Genomic DNA, 16,370 nt, shown 5'->3' on the forward strand with positions numbered 1-16,370 from the left:
AAAATATTGTTTTTTTTCCCTCAATGTTACCTGTTTGCACACCCCACCCTTCCCCCGCCACCGTTCGCTTAACAAACTCAAGCGCCTCAGCAGGTGCCGCGCGAAGCCTCTTGGAAGTTGTAGTCCGAGTCCGCAGCTCCTGATAGGAGAGCAGGGCAATCTACTGCAATCAGTTGACTACAATTCCCGAGCTGCATCGAGGCCCCAAGCGTATGCGTAGGGAAAACAAGCGGGGCCGGCAGGTGGAAGACGCTGGAGAAAGGTTTCTCTCTTTTTTTTCCTCCTCTCACCTGGTTTTGGAAATGGCAGTGAAAAAGAGCGGAGCATGGAAAGGGTTGCAGCAAATTTTATCTGTAAGTCCTTTAATTTTTGAAAAAGGTTAAATTGCTTCGTAAGATGATTTAAAATGCACCTAACGTTTGGTGAGGAATTGCACCTCTACTGGCCAGATACCCTGTAACAAAGAGCGGACTTCAACTAAATTGCATGTGGACAGAAAACTATTAACTTGCAATACATAAAATATATTTTAAAAATCTTGACAGTGTGTCAGTGTTGTAAACTATAAGTACATTCGGTTTCATGCCTTCTCTCTGATTTCCAAATTAAGTTGTGAAGTAACACTTAAAATTATCCTTTATTTCACTACTACACGTCTGACGTTGCAAGTCACCGCTCCTATTTCTCCCCGTCTGATGCTAAAATATTCACCTTGTCTATTCACCACCTTAAGTGGACTTCAGCTCTTTTAAAGCATAGCAGACTGTGCTGAATTCAGCACCACCGCCCACTCAATTGTCTCCAATTTTTCTTGAGAGTTTTGCACCCGCCTCCAAAGATAACACTAGCAAAATTCAAATTCTTAACCAGGTTTTGACTTTCAAGTTAACATGGCGCAACAAAACCTACACGATTCTTTATAAACTGGATCTTCATCTAATTTGTAAACCTGCATGTGTTTATGGAAAACTGCTACAACGTCAGAAAGTAAACCCTATTACACGTTTGATTTTGAAAATATTGCAGTAGGATGTGCATACAACTACAAAGTTTCATTTTATGATCCCAGAAGAGATCATAAAGTTCTGTTGCCATGTGGTGAGGGATGACTAACTGACACATTTGAGGCAGACAAAGGTGTGCAGTAGGAGACTTAGTGAGGAATGATAGCAGTTCTCATAGTTTTGAACAATAACAATACTAACAATTTAGAGCAGTAATACAATCTGCAATAAACGTACAACTCATTTCAAATTAACGTGGTAAACATGGGTAACATATACTGTGAATACTCACTGTGACCATCAAATACCATCAAGACAGATCCCATGGATTTCTCACTAACTCTTCATGATGCAACTCACACAGTAGATTGTCATCCTTGTGAAGTTTAATAACATTTGACAATGCTTCACTTTGCTGATCTGGACTTGGAGCATCCTTCCAACAGCCACTCCATTTTAAACTGGCTCAATGACTCCTGTTCTGGGTGATTACCATTCTGTCCTGTGTCAAAGTTCCCTTGAATCTGAAAACTCCAACTCCCCATGCAGGGAGTCTACCCTCCAGTACAGCTAAAATTTAGCACTTGGAACATGGAGTCTATTGTTTGTCTCCTTTACGTACTTACTGACGTTTTTCATTTGGAGCAAGAGTTCAGAGGAGACAGTCAATGTTCCTGAGAGGTCCTTTAAGTATCTTGCAATAGGTCCCTTCCATATCGCTGGCCAGGGTTGAATGTTGCCATGTATCTATACTTGGAAGTGACTGTATCATAGATGTTACCAGTCACAGATTGTTGACCTGCTTAATACAAAATAAAGGTTGCAGCGAGAGGATGTCATCACAGCTACCTCTTGGAAGATAGAAACTTTCACCATAATGAGCATTTCTTTGCAATGGTTTTAAAAATATACAAAATTCATAAACTTCTAACAAATAGCTTATTACAGGCTATACAAATAACCCTTTAACTAACATACTTCAACATAGCATAACAACAAAGCATTTTAGATTTCACCTTTTTACTTAAGATAACATTATGTGTGGTGACATACACTTTTCACTGTACTCCTGTACTTCAGTACACGTGACAATAAAATGTAAATCAAGTCGAAAGCAAGAACATGGAACAAATAGGATTAGCAGGATATAACATTGTACAATTAAATTATTTTGCAAGAATATACTTTATTCACAAAAAAACTTCATGTACATACAGTTACTAAAGCAGTTCAAATCTCTACAGTTTTTGCAAATGGTGAGGAAAATAAACATTGGGGTTTGATTTTTTTTTATTATTAGTTACAACTAATCCAAAAGAATTTTTTTAAATACGCAAGGTACTAGGAACTATTTACATGTGTCTGAGGCATCGGGAGAATCCAATAACTGAATGGACCACTGTTGTACTTTGGCACAAGGTATGGTGGTCTTTCCCTACTGTGCCTTGGTGACAGCTGCCCCAAACTTTGGTGCATCTTTCCCCACATAGTCCTGGTGCATCTTTCCCCTGAAATGTGCCAGTCTGCAATATGAGTTGGGGTTGACACTTTGCACAGGAAGATGAGCAAGTTTCGAGCAGACCACAGGCTGTCTTTCACTGAGTTGATGGTCTTACAGGCACAGTTATAGCGTCATAGAGTCACAGAGATGTACAGCATGGAAACAGACCCTTCGGTCCAATCTGTCCATGCCGACCAGATATCCCAATCCAAACTAGTTCCATCTGCCAGCACCCAGCCCATATCCCTCCAAACCCTTCCTATTCATATACCCATCCAAATGCCTCTTAAATGTTACAATTGTGCCAGCTTCCACCACTTCCTCTGGCAGCTCATTCCATACGTACAACCCTCTGTGTGAAAAAGTTGCCCCTTAGGTCTCTTTTATATCTTTCCCCTCTCACCCTAAACCTATGCCCTCTAGCTCTGGACTCCCTGATCCCAGGGAAAAGACTTTGCCTATTTACCCTATCCATGCCTCTCATAATTTTGTAAACCTCTGTAAAGTTGCCCCTCAGCCTCCAACGCTCCAGGGAAAACAGCCCCAGCCTGTCCAGCCTCTCCCTATAGCTCCAATCCTCCAACCCTGGCAACATCCTTGTAAATCTTTTCTGAACCATTTCAAGTTTCACAACATCTTTCTGATAGGAAGGAGACCAGAACTGCATGCAATATTCCAACAGTAGCCTAACAAACGTCCCAGGCAACAGACTGTAGAGCACAGAATCCTGTGTCATGGAACTGTTTGGGACGAACCTCAACAAAAACCACTGTATCTCTCTCCAGACTTTCTTTACATTGGATCATTCCAGAAGGAGATGTGCGACAGCCTCGACCCTCTCGCAGTTGCTTTGAGGGCAGCATGCGGTGGTGCAGAGTTTGGGCATTATTAAGGACCTTTCAGGTAGCTGCCTTCTTACCACCAGCCAAACTCTGTCTTCGTGCTTGTTGGAAAGTTCTGGTGAGGAGACATTCTGCCAAATGGCTTTAACAGTCTGCTGAGGAAACCACCCGACAAGATAAACTTTTGTTGAAGGGTCTTGGGCTGACCACTTCCTGATGGACTTGTGGTCAAAGATATTTGTATCACAACTTTTTCCGTGAGGGTCAGGCCATATGGGATGGGCCAACTACTTGGAGCGTTCTGTGGCAACAAGACCAAACGTATCCTTTGTAACACTGGGAATCTCTGAATGTAGTGACATGAGGTGTTTGCGTACCAAGGATTTATGCTGTCCCTTCAGACCTGGTCCATCTTCAACTTCCAAATGAAGTAGAAGGTGGCTTGAGTGACTGTAGTGCTGCATTTTTGGGGAATAGGCCAGATCTGTACGACATAGAGCAACACTGAGAGGAAGTCGCACCTGATGACCAGGCCTTTACTCGCTGTGGAGAGGCAGTAGTTCTCTCATCTGCCCAGTTTCTGCCTTGTAAGACATTAGAGTTACAATAATTTAGTGTTAATATTATTATGTTGTTGAACTCTGCAAATAAGATTTCAGTTCAGTCCACAGCTTGAGTGTCACTTTTTTTTGTGCAAAGGTGCCATCCCATTCATAAATCAGTTTTCCAAACTTGGTGATAAAATTACATTTTGTGCCAATAAGGTAAAGTTCACTCTTCCAGCAATTCCTCTTTGTCTTGAATAAAGCCCCTTTGGTTTTTCTTTTGAGAATGTTATTGAGATGCTTTTTGTGTTCCCTTGAAAATGTTCTTTTTCAGATCTGATACCTGGACACTTTTGAGATCTTTCACTTTTGCCCATTTCACATCTGCTTTGTTTAATTCTTTCCATGGGTTCCGTTTTCTGAACAGTATAAAAGAAAGTGATATAATTAGAGGATTTCACTATTCTAATTTGTAAATCTGCACCACTTATAATCACTCCTACATACAATGGTTTTCTGGGAATGAATTAAGGAAAGGGAAAAGTGTTTGGCTGAAAGAACCACTTAATTTGTAAAAATGTGATTCTTGAAGAAATCAGTGTTGTAGTGCACTTGATAAAATTCTGAATTGCATATCTGATATTGTGCTTAGTGAAGGTTTTATGGTGAAGTGGGCAGCCTCTGGACCACAACCCTCAGGTTTGAGTCTCGATCCAGGATTTAATGTCTGTGTTCATAACTGGATCAAATGGGTTGACTTTCAAATTCTAAATCTGGTCAAAACAGCAGGTGGAAGAGTGTGTGTGTGTGTGTGTGTGTGTGTGTGTGTGTGTGTGTGTGTGTGTGTGTCTCCTGGTCAATCAGGCTTGATATAGAATGGTGTTCCTTAAGCTGTAGCCTCTGGCAACTTGTTCCAGGCAAAACTAGTCATGCAAACAGACAAAAGCATGTGCTTTCTCTGCCTTGTGCTACCAGACATGGCAGCATTAACTGTTACAACCCTTAAAGTAGTTGGTACTCAATAATCATAAGTTGGCATGTAAGGTTCAATCAAAAAGTGTGACGCTGGAAAAGCACAGCCGATCAGGCAGCATCTGAGGAGCTGGAGAGTCAACGTTTTGAGCATGAGCTCTTCATCAGGAATGTGGGGGTGCCCAAGGGGCCTGAGAGATAAATGGGAGGGGGGTGGGGCTTGGGGGCGGAGGGAACTAGGAATGTGAAAGGTAGATGAAGGTGGGGGGTGATGGTGATAGAGTGGAGTGGATAGGTGGGAAAAAAGATGAACGGGCCAAGAGGATGATGCCGAGTTGGAGGGTTGGATCTGTGATAAGGTGGAGGGGAGATTTGGAAACTAGTGAAGTCGACATTGATGCCATTGGAGGGTCCCAAGACAGAAGATGAGGTGTTCTTCCTCCAGTCATCAGCTGCTTGGATTCAGCGGTGGAGGTGGCTCAGGTGTTGCATGTCCTTGGCAGAGTGGGAGGGGGAGTTGAAGTGGTCGGCCACAGGGTGGCGGGCTTGTTTAGTGTGTGTATCCCAGAGATGTTCTTTGAAACGTTCTGCAAGTTGGCGTCCTATCTCCCCAATGTAGGGGAGAGCACATCAAGAGCCAATGGACACAGTAGATGAGGTGTTTGGATGTGCAGAAAAATCTCAGTTGGATGTTGAAGGATCCTTTGGGGGCCTTGGATGGATGTGAGGGGGCAAGTATGGGTGCAGGTTTTACATCTTTTGCGGTGGCAGGGGAAGGTGTCGAGAGTGGAGGGTGGGGTGGTGGGGTGTGTGGACCTAAGGGAGTCGTGGAGGGAATGGTCGCTGCAGAAAGCTGAAAGGAGTGGCGAGGGAAATTTATTTTTGGTGGCGGGGTCTGATTGTAGGTAGCGGAAATGGCAAAGCATGATGCATTATATCTGGAGATTGGTGAGGTAGAAGGTGAGGACCAGGGAGGATCTATCCTTGTTGTGGTTGGAGGGGTGGGGTATACGGGCAGAGGTGTGGGAAGTGGAGGAGATGCACAGGAGGGCATTATTGACCACGTTGGAGAGGAAATTGTGGTCCATTCAAGTAGGAGACCATCTGGGATGTTCTAGAGTGGAATTGATCTTCCTGACAGCGAATGTGGCAGAGGTGGAGGAATTGGGAGTAAGGGATATTATTTTTACAGAAGGGGGTGGTGGGAAGACGTGTAGTCCAGGTAGCTGTGGGAGTCGCTGGTTTTGAAGTAGATGTCTGTGTTGAGTCAGTCATCAGAAATGGTGATGGAGAAGTCCAAGAAGGGGAAGAAGGTGTTCAAGATGGTCCAGATGATCTTGAGGTTGGTGTTGACCTATTCAACCTTCTCATGGGAGCACAAGCTGGCACCGACACAGTCATTGTAGTGGAGTCAAAAATACAGAATGGTGCTGGTGTAACTGCAGAAGTTGGACTGTTCCATATACCCAATGAAGAGGCAGGTATAACTGGGGCCCATGCGGGTGCCTGTGGCTACCCTTTTGGTGTGAAGGAAATGGGAGGATTCAAAGGAAAAATTGTTGAAGGTGAGGACTACGTTCAGCCAATCGAATGAGTGTCAGTGGAAGGGTACTGGTTGGGTCAGCGGCGAGGAAGAAATGGAGGGCTTTGAGACCTTCGTCATAGCAGATGAACGTGTGCAGGGATTGGATGTCCATGGTGAAGATGAGGCATTGGGGGCCTGTGAATTGAAAGTCACGGTGGAGGTGGAGAGCATGGCTGGTGTATGTGGGGAGATTCTGGACCAAGGAGTATAGGATGGTTTCGAGGTATGTGGCGATACATTTGGTGGGGCAGGAGCAGGCGGAGACAATGGGTTGACCAGGGCTTTCAGGTTTGTAAATTTTGGGTAAGAGGTAAAATCGGGTGGTGCAGCGTTCCCGAACTATGAGGTTGGAGGCTGTTGGTGGGAGATCCCCTGAGGTGATGAGGTTGTGGATGGTCTGAGAGATGATTAGTTTGATAGGAGGTGAGGTCATGGTCAAGGGGGCAGTAGGAGGAGGTATTCATGAGTTGGCGTCAGGCTTCAGTGATGTATAGGTTGGTGCACCAAACTACCACTGCCCCCGCCCCCTTGTCTGCTGGTTTGATAGTGAGGTTAGGATTGGAGTGGAGGAAGTGGAGGGCTGTGCGTTGCGAGGGTTAGGTTGAATACTGAATTCACCAAATAGAATCAAGCATGCTTCATTTGTTGCTATGTGCCATATAATGCTTATTATGCATTCTAATGTTTTACCATTTGAACTACTCTGAAGGTTCCCCAATGGCTGGTGAATTAAAGTTCAGTCCATTGTAGTATGTAGATATCACGGTGTTCTGGCTCAACATCTAGACTATGTTTAGCTCTATGATGTTGGTTGGGTAGTTGTGGGATCTTGACTTGCTTGAAGGGGAGCTAATTTCCACAGTTTCTGTTTCTACTTTGTATCCAGTGAGCTTCTGAAGAAGAGTTACGGGACTCACCATCTCCAATAAGAGACAACTTAATCACCCCCCTTGGCATTACAATGTTAAGTTCTGTTTTCTCTGGAGATGCTGTCAGACCTGCTGAGTTTCTCCAGCAATTTATGTTTTTGTTTCTTTAAGAGCGTTTTTATAAAGTAATCCACTATGATGATAGTAATTGTTAAATTGCACATGCATTTTAATTTTTATTTGCAAATATATATTTGTTTTATTCATGGATCTAGTAGTCCCTTTGCCTTCTATGCTGGATTATTGAAGCTGAAACTATCTAAAGTGGCAGAATTGCAAATCTATTCCATAATGAGATTTCTGCCTCTGAGCAGCCAAATTTTGGAAAAGAGTTAACGTTGATTGTTAAAGATCACTGGTTTTTGTTTCTTCCTTTCAGTGAGGTGAGATGAGTGGATGCTCTTCTTGATGTGAACATGCAATCGTTGATAGAATGGTGTCCCTCTGACGTGGCCAATTGGTTGAATCGAGCTGGCTTTCGACAATATGCACAGAAATTTTTAGGTATTGAGAAACTGTATTCTTTAGAATGTTTATGTAATAGTTGTGCTTCTTAAATAAAATGACTCTGTATTTTCTTTGGAACAAAATTTAAATGAATTTGGGTATGCCTTTGTGGGAGTCAAATTCTTTGGCACCTGCCACCTAGTTTCCTGAATAATCTCATGTTATAAATAGGCCTTTCAAAAAAATCAGTCTCTCTCTCCTTTTGTTTTGTTTGCACGTTATTGCCACTCAGACATAAGGTCAGAAGTGGAGATGTTCACTAATGGTTTCACGATGTTCAGCATCATTTGTAACTCCTCTGATACTAAAACAGCCCATATCCAAATGCAACAAAACCTGGGTAATATCCAAGCTTAGGCTGAACAGGGGCAGGCAACATTCATGCTGCACAAATACCAGGCAATGGCCACCTCCAATAAGACACGACTTAATCACCTCCCTCCCCCCCGGCATTACAATCACTGGATCTCCCACTATCAATGTTCTGGGGCTACCATTGAGCAGAAACTGAACTGGAGTTGCCAGTGGTTACAAGAGCTCATCAAGAGGCTAGGAATATTGCAGTGAGTAACTTTCCTCCTGACTGTCCAAAGCTTGACCACTACCTGTAAGGCAAAAGTCAGAAATATGATGGAATATTCATCACTTATCTGGACAAGTGCAGTTCCAGCAACACTCATGAAGCTTGACACCATCCAGGACACAGCCTGCTTGAATGAAACCATATCCACAAATATTCAGTCACTGCACCACTGACATTCAGTAGCAGCATTGTGTACTACCTAAAATATGCACTGCAGAAATTCACCAAAGATCCTTAGACTGCACCTTCCAAACCAACAACCCATTCCATCTAGAAGGACAAGGTCAGCAGATGCATGGGAACACAACCACCTGTAAGTTCCCTCCAAGCCACTCATCTTCCTGACTTGGAAATATATTGCTGTTCTTTCACTGTTGCTGGGTCAAAATCCTGGAATTCCCTCCCTGATGGTTTACCAACAGCACATGGATGGCAGCAGTTCAAAAAGGCAGGTCACCAATACCTTCTGAAGGGCAGCTAGGGATTGGCAATAGAAATGCTGGCCCAGCCAGTGACACCCACATCCCATAAATGAATGTAAAAAAAGGATTCCAGATAAACAATTCTGCACCATTAACTTGTAAGTCTTCTAGTTGAAACTCTAACCAACTTCTAAAACTCCATTTCTATTTCTTATAAGAACAGACACAAAAAATGGTCACTGTCCACAGGGATTGCTGAAATAAGCCTTTTGCTAATTGGAATGCTGCTTCTAGGTCTCCCTCTCCAGATATGTTCACTTGTTTGCAGGAGTCACAGGGTGACTGGTTCACACTCTTAAAAGGTCCATGACTAATCAGTTAAAAGTCACAGCTAACAGAAGCTGGAAAGGGAAATAAACTGGCTATCTTCAGGCTAGAGATGCTTTTAACAGCAGAGAGAAACACAGCTTCTTCAGAGATTGGATTGTTTCTGACAAAATATTCACGTCAGCAAGCTGTCCAGCTACCTGGGAATCAAACACATAGTTGTTGGCAGAAGATTTCCGGCACGCTATGCCAGTTTGTCATGACAATGATGAATGTCAGGTTACTTGCTTTAAAATGTGCAGCATTCCTTCAGTATTCTTGGGTTTAAAAACATTTCTTTTCCCATTTCAGACTATAATCAAAAATACAGTAAACTAAAAAGATATGTTCTTTACAACATAGTTTAACAAAGTTTACGCAACTGTGAGAATACCACTTTGCTGTACTCACTTCTAATTAACACCAAGGTTTGATGCTGTTAAGGCCTTGGTCATGAAAGATTTGTAACCTCCTGTCAATGTGAAATCCTGGACTTGCTCCCTGCTTTAATTGATTCCCACCTGTATCACCTGCAATGTGCACTGTTACATTTCCATCAGACAGTTTTGTGACGCAGTGATAATGTTACTACCTCCAAGCCAGGAGGCTGGGTTCAAGTACCATCTGTTCTGGAGCTATGTAATAACATTTCTGAGTCGGTCGATTAGAAAATAGGTGCATCTCTATCGTAGTAGTGCCCCTACCCCAGTATATTACCCTCTTGTACGCTTTTGTATTCAACATGTGAAATCAAATTCTTATCAAAGATGGTATTAATACACTTTAATGCTAATTAAGCAATATTCAGATTTATTTTTTAGTTAATTATCAGATTTTGCTATTTGCAAATATACTTGATCATGGTTGATAGATTATGACAAAAAATACTGCTTGACCAGCAGAGGGTGGTACAGATCTTGTGAATCTATATGTGCTGCTGGTGCAACAGTTCTATGCCAATTATCCAAGGTTATTCATTGTATTAAATGGCCATTTGAGGTTTCTGTTGTACAAGAGTGTGAGGAACTTCAAGGGTTGGACTGCAAAGGTACTTTCTCATATAAAAGAAAATTCATTTTTTAAAGATTATCTGCATAGATGTCCTGGTGGAATATTGACAGGTAGAGACTTCTGGGATCAAGTGAATCCCTGCAGGGGTAGAAGGGCAGCAGGAGTATACTTAAGAGGAAAATCAGGAGGGCCAAAAGGGGACATGAAAGCTTTGGCAAATAAAGTTAAGGAGAATCCAAAGAGATTCTTATAAGTACATGAATGGCAAAAGACTAAATAGGAGAGAGAATACATCCTCTTGAGGATCAACATGGCTGTGTTTGGAAACTCTAGAATAATGAGGTACTAAACAGTTATTGTGTCAGTATTTACTGTGGAGAAGGACATGGAAGATAGGGAACTTGGAGAAATAAGTAGTAATATCTTGAAAGAGTTCACATTACAGAAGAGGAGGTTCTGGAGGTCTTAAAATGCATAAAAGTAGATAACTCCCCAGGACTTGAACTGGTAATTGAGTTTTTTTGAAGAGGTGACAAAGAAGGTTGTTGAAGGCAGAACAGTAGATGTTGTAAAATGGTTTTCAGCAAGGTGTTTGACTGATTAGTACAATTAGATCACAATGGTTGTGAGGGAGCCAGCCAATTGGATATAAAATGGACTTGAAGGCAGGAGGCAGAGGATGGTGGTCAAGGATGTTTTTTGGACTGGAGGCCTGTGCCCAGCACTGTGCCAAAGCATTGGTACTTGGGGCACTGCTTTTTGTCATTTATATAAATGATTTGGATTTAAATACAAGAAGTATGAATGGTAAGTTTACAGATGACAACAAAATAGTGGTGCAGCGGACAGTCAAGATTATCTCCGAGTAAAACAGGACCTTGATCAGATAGGCTGAGAAGTGGCAGATGGAATTTAATTTAGATAAATGTGAGGGCAGGACTTATACATTTAATGGTAGGACCCTGGGTAGTGTTGCCAAACAAAGAGACCTATGGGTACAGGTGCATAGTTCCTTGAAAGTGGAATCGCAGGTGGACAGGGTGGAGAAGAAAGCATTTGGCACGCTTGCATTCAGTGGTCTGTGCATTGATGGGATGTCTTGTTGCAGCTATACAGGACATTGGTGAGGCCCCTTTTAGAGTATCATGCACAGTTCTGATTGCCCTTTTATATGAAAGATGTTGTTAAACTTTGAGAGGGTGCCGAAAATATTTACAAGGATGTTGCCAGGACTGGAGGGCTTGAATTATCGGAAGAGCTTGAACAGACAGGGGCTTTTTTCCCCGGAGCATAGAGGCTGAGGGGTGACCTTTGAGAGGTTTATATAATCATGAGGAACATGGATCGGATAAATAGCCAAGATTCCGGAATAGTGATCCTACAGGAAGGATAGAAAGGGAGGCAAGAGAGGAGAGTGAGTAGTGTCCCTAGGATGGGGAGTTCAAAACTAGACAGCATACGATTAATGTGAGGGGGGAAAACTTTAAAAAGGGCCTGAGGGGTAACTTTTACACACAGCGGGGGGTGTGCGAATGGAATGAGCTTCCAGAGGAAGTGGTGGAGGCAAATACAATTACAATGTTTAAAAGGTATCTGGATGGGTATTTGAATAGGAAGAGTTTAGAGGGATATGGGCCAAATGCTGGAAAATAGGAATAGGTCGGATTGGGATGTCTGGTCGGTGTGGATGAATTGGACCAAAGGGTCTGTTTCTGTGTTGTATGACTCTGTGATTCTGTGGATGTGAGTGTTGCTGGCTGGCCTGCATTTATTGCCCTTGAAAGTAATGGTGAGCTGCCTCTTGAACTGCTGCAATCTGTGCTGTTGGTAGACCCTCATTGTAGTTGGAGAGATAATTTCAGGATTTTGACTCAGCGAACTGAAGGAATGGCAATATATTTCCAAGTCAGGATGATGAGTGGCTTGGAGGGTACCTTGCAGGTAGCGGTGTTCCCATGTATCTGCTACCCATGTCACTATGCCAAAGGTGACACGATAGCTAGCACTGCTGCCTCACAGCGCCAGCGACTTGGGTTCGATTCCAGTCTCAGGCGACTGTCTGTGTGGAGTTTGTACATTCTCCAGAGGGTTACTCTTCAGAGGGTCAGTGTGGACTTGATGGGCTGAAGGACCAGTTTCCACACTGTAGAGATTCTATGATTCTTTCTAGATGGAAGGTGTGAAAGGTGTGTCTAGAACCTTTGGTGAACTTCTGTGCATCTTGTACATAATACACACTGCTGCTAAGTATTAGTGAATTAAATTAAATGAATTCAAGGTGTTTTTTTTGGATGAATATGAAATAGTTTAAAAATACTCTATTTTTCTGCATGAATAGTTGTTTTGAAAATTTAAAACTGTCATTGCTGGCTAATGGAGAAATTAGCTCCAGCCTAAATTGTGGAATAGGAGCAATTCTCAGGAGCTGTAACTGATGTTGCAGAGCTCTCAACTAAGAAACTGTCACCGTGCAACCTGAGAACACTGAAGAAAGATATTTGCTTCCTGAAAGAACTGTTCATTTAGTCCCATTCTTAATAGAATTACTATGAATGCAGCATAATAAGAGACGGTATGTACCCATGAGAAAGGATTTGCCTGTTGACTCTTGTAGATTATTGAACAAATCTACACCTGGCCAAGAGAATATATAACAAAATGTTTTGAACTTGCAATATACTGTGCTTTCTCACCATTTCAAATAAGAACTTTAAAATATAAAATGATTATAAATTTCCAGAATACATGATCACTAAACCAACATCAGCAATACTTGAAAATTTAACAGATTGGTGGCTTATTTGTTTCTGCTGGAATCACAACCAGAACACGCAGATCAATATTTCTGGAGAAATTTACCTATTAATTGTTTCTCAACACTCTTATGTATTTTAACAAACATATCATTTGATGAAGAGTAATGAGAAGGACGACTTAATCATAGAATCCCTGGAGTGTGGAAACAGGCCCAAGTCCACACTGTTCCTCTGAAGAGTATCCCACCCAGATCCGTTCCTGTACCCTATTACTCTACATTTCCTGTAACTAATGCACATAACTTACACATCCCTGGCACACTATGGGCAATTTAACATAATCAATTCACTTAACCCGCACATCTTTGGACTGTGGGAAGATACCAAAACACCAGAGGAAACCCACACAGACATGGGGAGAATGTGCAAACTCCACACAGTTGCCCGAGATTGGAATCGAAACTGGGTTCCTGACACTGTGAGGCAGCAGTGCTAACCACTGAGCTACCGTGCCGCCCTCTTCTCTCTTTCTTTCTATGTACTTCCAATTAATGTTTCTGGCCTTTTTCATTTTGTCCACTTAATGTTGGGTCTGTGACATCAATTGATTTATCTTAATCAAAAACCAAATTTGAATGACAAGAAGTTTCCTTAGCTCTCCCTTTGCCCGGGTTCCTCTTTCAAGCAAATGATCTTGGTGATGCAAATGGCATTTCAAGTTTTCATTCAATATGTGAATAAGTCTTTTATTTCCAACAATTCCAATCATATGCTTTTCCTTATCGCCTCAGTTTTTCACCATAACTGGTACTTAACGGTTTAAGATTAATACATAGTGTCTCCTATCCCATTTTCACTGTTTTGCTTTTTCTTACTTCGCTATCAATATCAAACTTAATCAAGTCCAAGGAGTGGTTTAAACACTAACTCACAGAGTGACCTGTTACAGACTCTGGGGTTATTCTGTAGAACAGTAGATTGACCTGTGTCAAAGAGCAAGATGGAAATTATTGACTAACTTATCATTTAGCAAATACTCCTGCAAAGACCTTTTAAATAATTTGTACACTTTTCTGAAGCACCATTCAATGCTGAGTGCTATGGTAATACCAGAGCCTATTTGACTCCAGTCTTAATCTTCTGAAGGAAATATAGACCATTTTCAGACACCAGTTTCTCAAAGCCTCAATAGATTTGGCATGTATAGTTGGCCATGGACTCCATATTTATTTATTTATTTATTTGCTCTTGCAATCAACAAAAACAAAGTACAGTTTCCCTTCCACTTAAAAATAAATAAAAAGAACAACATGTACTCATTCCCACAACTTTCTTGTTTATAACCATGTTATTTCTAATCAAGCCAACTCCTTTTAGTTTTTGCTTCCAACTGTGCATAAGGCACTGGCCTAGCCTGGCACACTGGCTGTTCATTGTCCTTTATCTTGACTTTTTGGTCTTGTGATGCCTAATTTTATCATTGGGTTCTCCTTTCTTAAAGACCACTTTGTGCTCTTTTAACCCTTCCTTGATGTCAGATTTACTGTTTCTGATTCCTGCTGTAAACAACTATATTTTCTGTAACCAATTTGTTCCCACCAGCAAGACTTAGTCCCTCTCACTACCACTATATCCATGCCAAGTAATTACAAGTATCACTATATTCTCCTCTAAAACTAATTTTGGAATAGTTTTTAGAACAATTCTTCAGTTTTACACTAGCTTTACAAAAGGAAATATGACTTGAAGAATTCTAATACTCTCTTTTTGAGGTAACAGACACTTTTATAGCTGGATTTACAGTGAAAGTAAGGTGTGAATCTCTGACTTTTACTTCTGTTTTGGGTGATGTGTTTGTTCTTTTTACTTCATCTTCGATGTATTATTTTTCTTTCACTCTGACTATAACTCTTGATCTTTCTGCTTGGTTAACATCAATTTCTATTTGAGAATTTTCAGGCTCCTGAACCAGCTTTCCTGGGTGAGACTGGAGAATTAGTACAAATGGGAGCATTACTGTTTCCTCAACTCCTGAATGCCGTCCAGATATAATTGACTTTCCCATAGGCATGACATTTTGTTTGTGAATGTGGAAGTTTTAAATACTTAGTGGCTTTCATGCAGTAGTATCCAAATTTCTAACTGACACAGTGAACGTAGACTGGACCTCGTTAAAATTTAGTGGATGTCGTGCAAACTTAGGAATAGGTCTCCTTTGCAATAATGCGACTCTGTCTTCCTTTTTTATGGCTGTTCTCTTAGTACAGGACTCCTCTGCAACAAATCTATCTCTTAAGGTCAATTTCTAAATTTGCTGCATATTCAAAGTGGCAAGCATTCTTCAATTCAGTAACATCACCTATAATAGTCTTTGTTGGCAATGTCTTCCTTTCATGGAATGCAGTTCTCCATGTCATAAGACGAAAGCCAGTGTGAGTCCAGAATCATATCATAGTGTCCCTACTGTGTGAAAACAGGCCATTTAGCCCAACAAGTCCACACCCTTGACATTCAAACCTGTTCTCCTACCTATTACTCTACATTTCTCCTGACTAATACACGTAACCTACACACCTTGGAACACTATGGGCAATTTAGACTAACCAATTCACCTAACCTGCACACCTTTGGACTGTGGGAGGAAACTAGAACACCTGTTGGAAACCCATGCAGACACTGGGAGAATGTGCAAACTCCACACAGTCAATTGTCTGAGGCTGGAATCGAACTTGAGTCCCTGGTGCAGTGAGGCAGCAGTGCTAACCACTGAGCCACCAATCTCAATTAATTTCAGAATCTTCCCTAGTAATGGGGTTTCGCACCACCACAAAATCATTCAGCCTTCGCATAGTAAAGAAAGCATTCCTTTTATCATCAGCTCCTGTTTCATTCGCTTTCAACCAAATGTGTATCATTTGTTTTAAATTATTTGTGTTCTTTTGGTTATGGTTGAATTTCCCATTGTTCCCAAATATACATTCATGAAATACGATTTTTATCAGTTATGTATACAGACTCATTGTGTACCTGAACATGATATGCACATGGAACAATCTTCAAACTTCCTCAAAATCAACTTTAGAAATTCCAAAAATGTGTTACAATGTTATTCCATCTGTAGTTTCCAAAATGGAATGTAAAAAAAATTCTATCCTTGTTGCTACCATTCTCTTGTGTATTACATTGAGAAAGAACTAACATGGACTCTCAGCAGGCAGCCATTATTAAACTAACTTTATTTACACCTCACAGACAGAGCAGGCAGCCGGGTTGGCAGTATAACAGCATGCTCAGATCTTACAATATACTACAAGATGCAAGGTGCAAGCTGTTTCTGTATTGGGTTT

At 41.5% G+C, this 16,370-nt stretch overlaps 1 protein-coding gene across 1 annotated transcript in view; it reads left to right on the forward strand.

The window, feature by feature from the left end:
• Positions 1 to 211: 211 nt before the first annotated feature.
• Positions 212 to 16,370, forward strand: part of amot (angiomotin) — a 128,119-nt gene continuing 111,960 nt past the window's right edge. Inside the window, exons 1-2 of the mRNA XM_072595363.1 lie at positions 212 to 353; positions 7,758 to 7,882. Of these exons, the coding sequence (XP_072451464.1) occupies positions 7,795 to 7,882 (88 nt within the window). The 5' untranslated portion in view covers positions 212 to 353; positions 7,758 to 7,794. The remainder of the gene's footprint in view (positions 354 to 7,757; positions 7,883 to 16,370) is intronic.

Source organism: Chiloscyllium punctatum, chromosome 25 (assembly GCF_047496795.1).
Source record: "Chiloscyllium punctatum isolate Juve2018m chromosome 25, sChiPun1.3, whole genome shotgun sequence".
Lineage (NCBI taxonomy): Eukaryota > Metazoa > Chordata > Chondrichthyes > Orectolobiformes > Hemiscylliidae > Chiloscyllium > Chiloscyllium punctatum.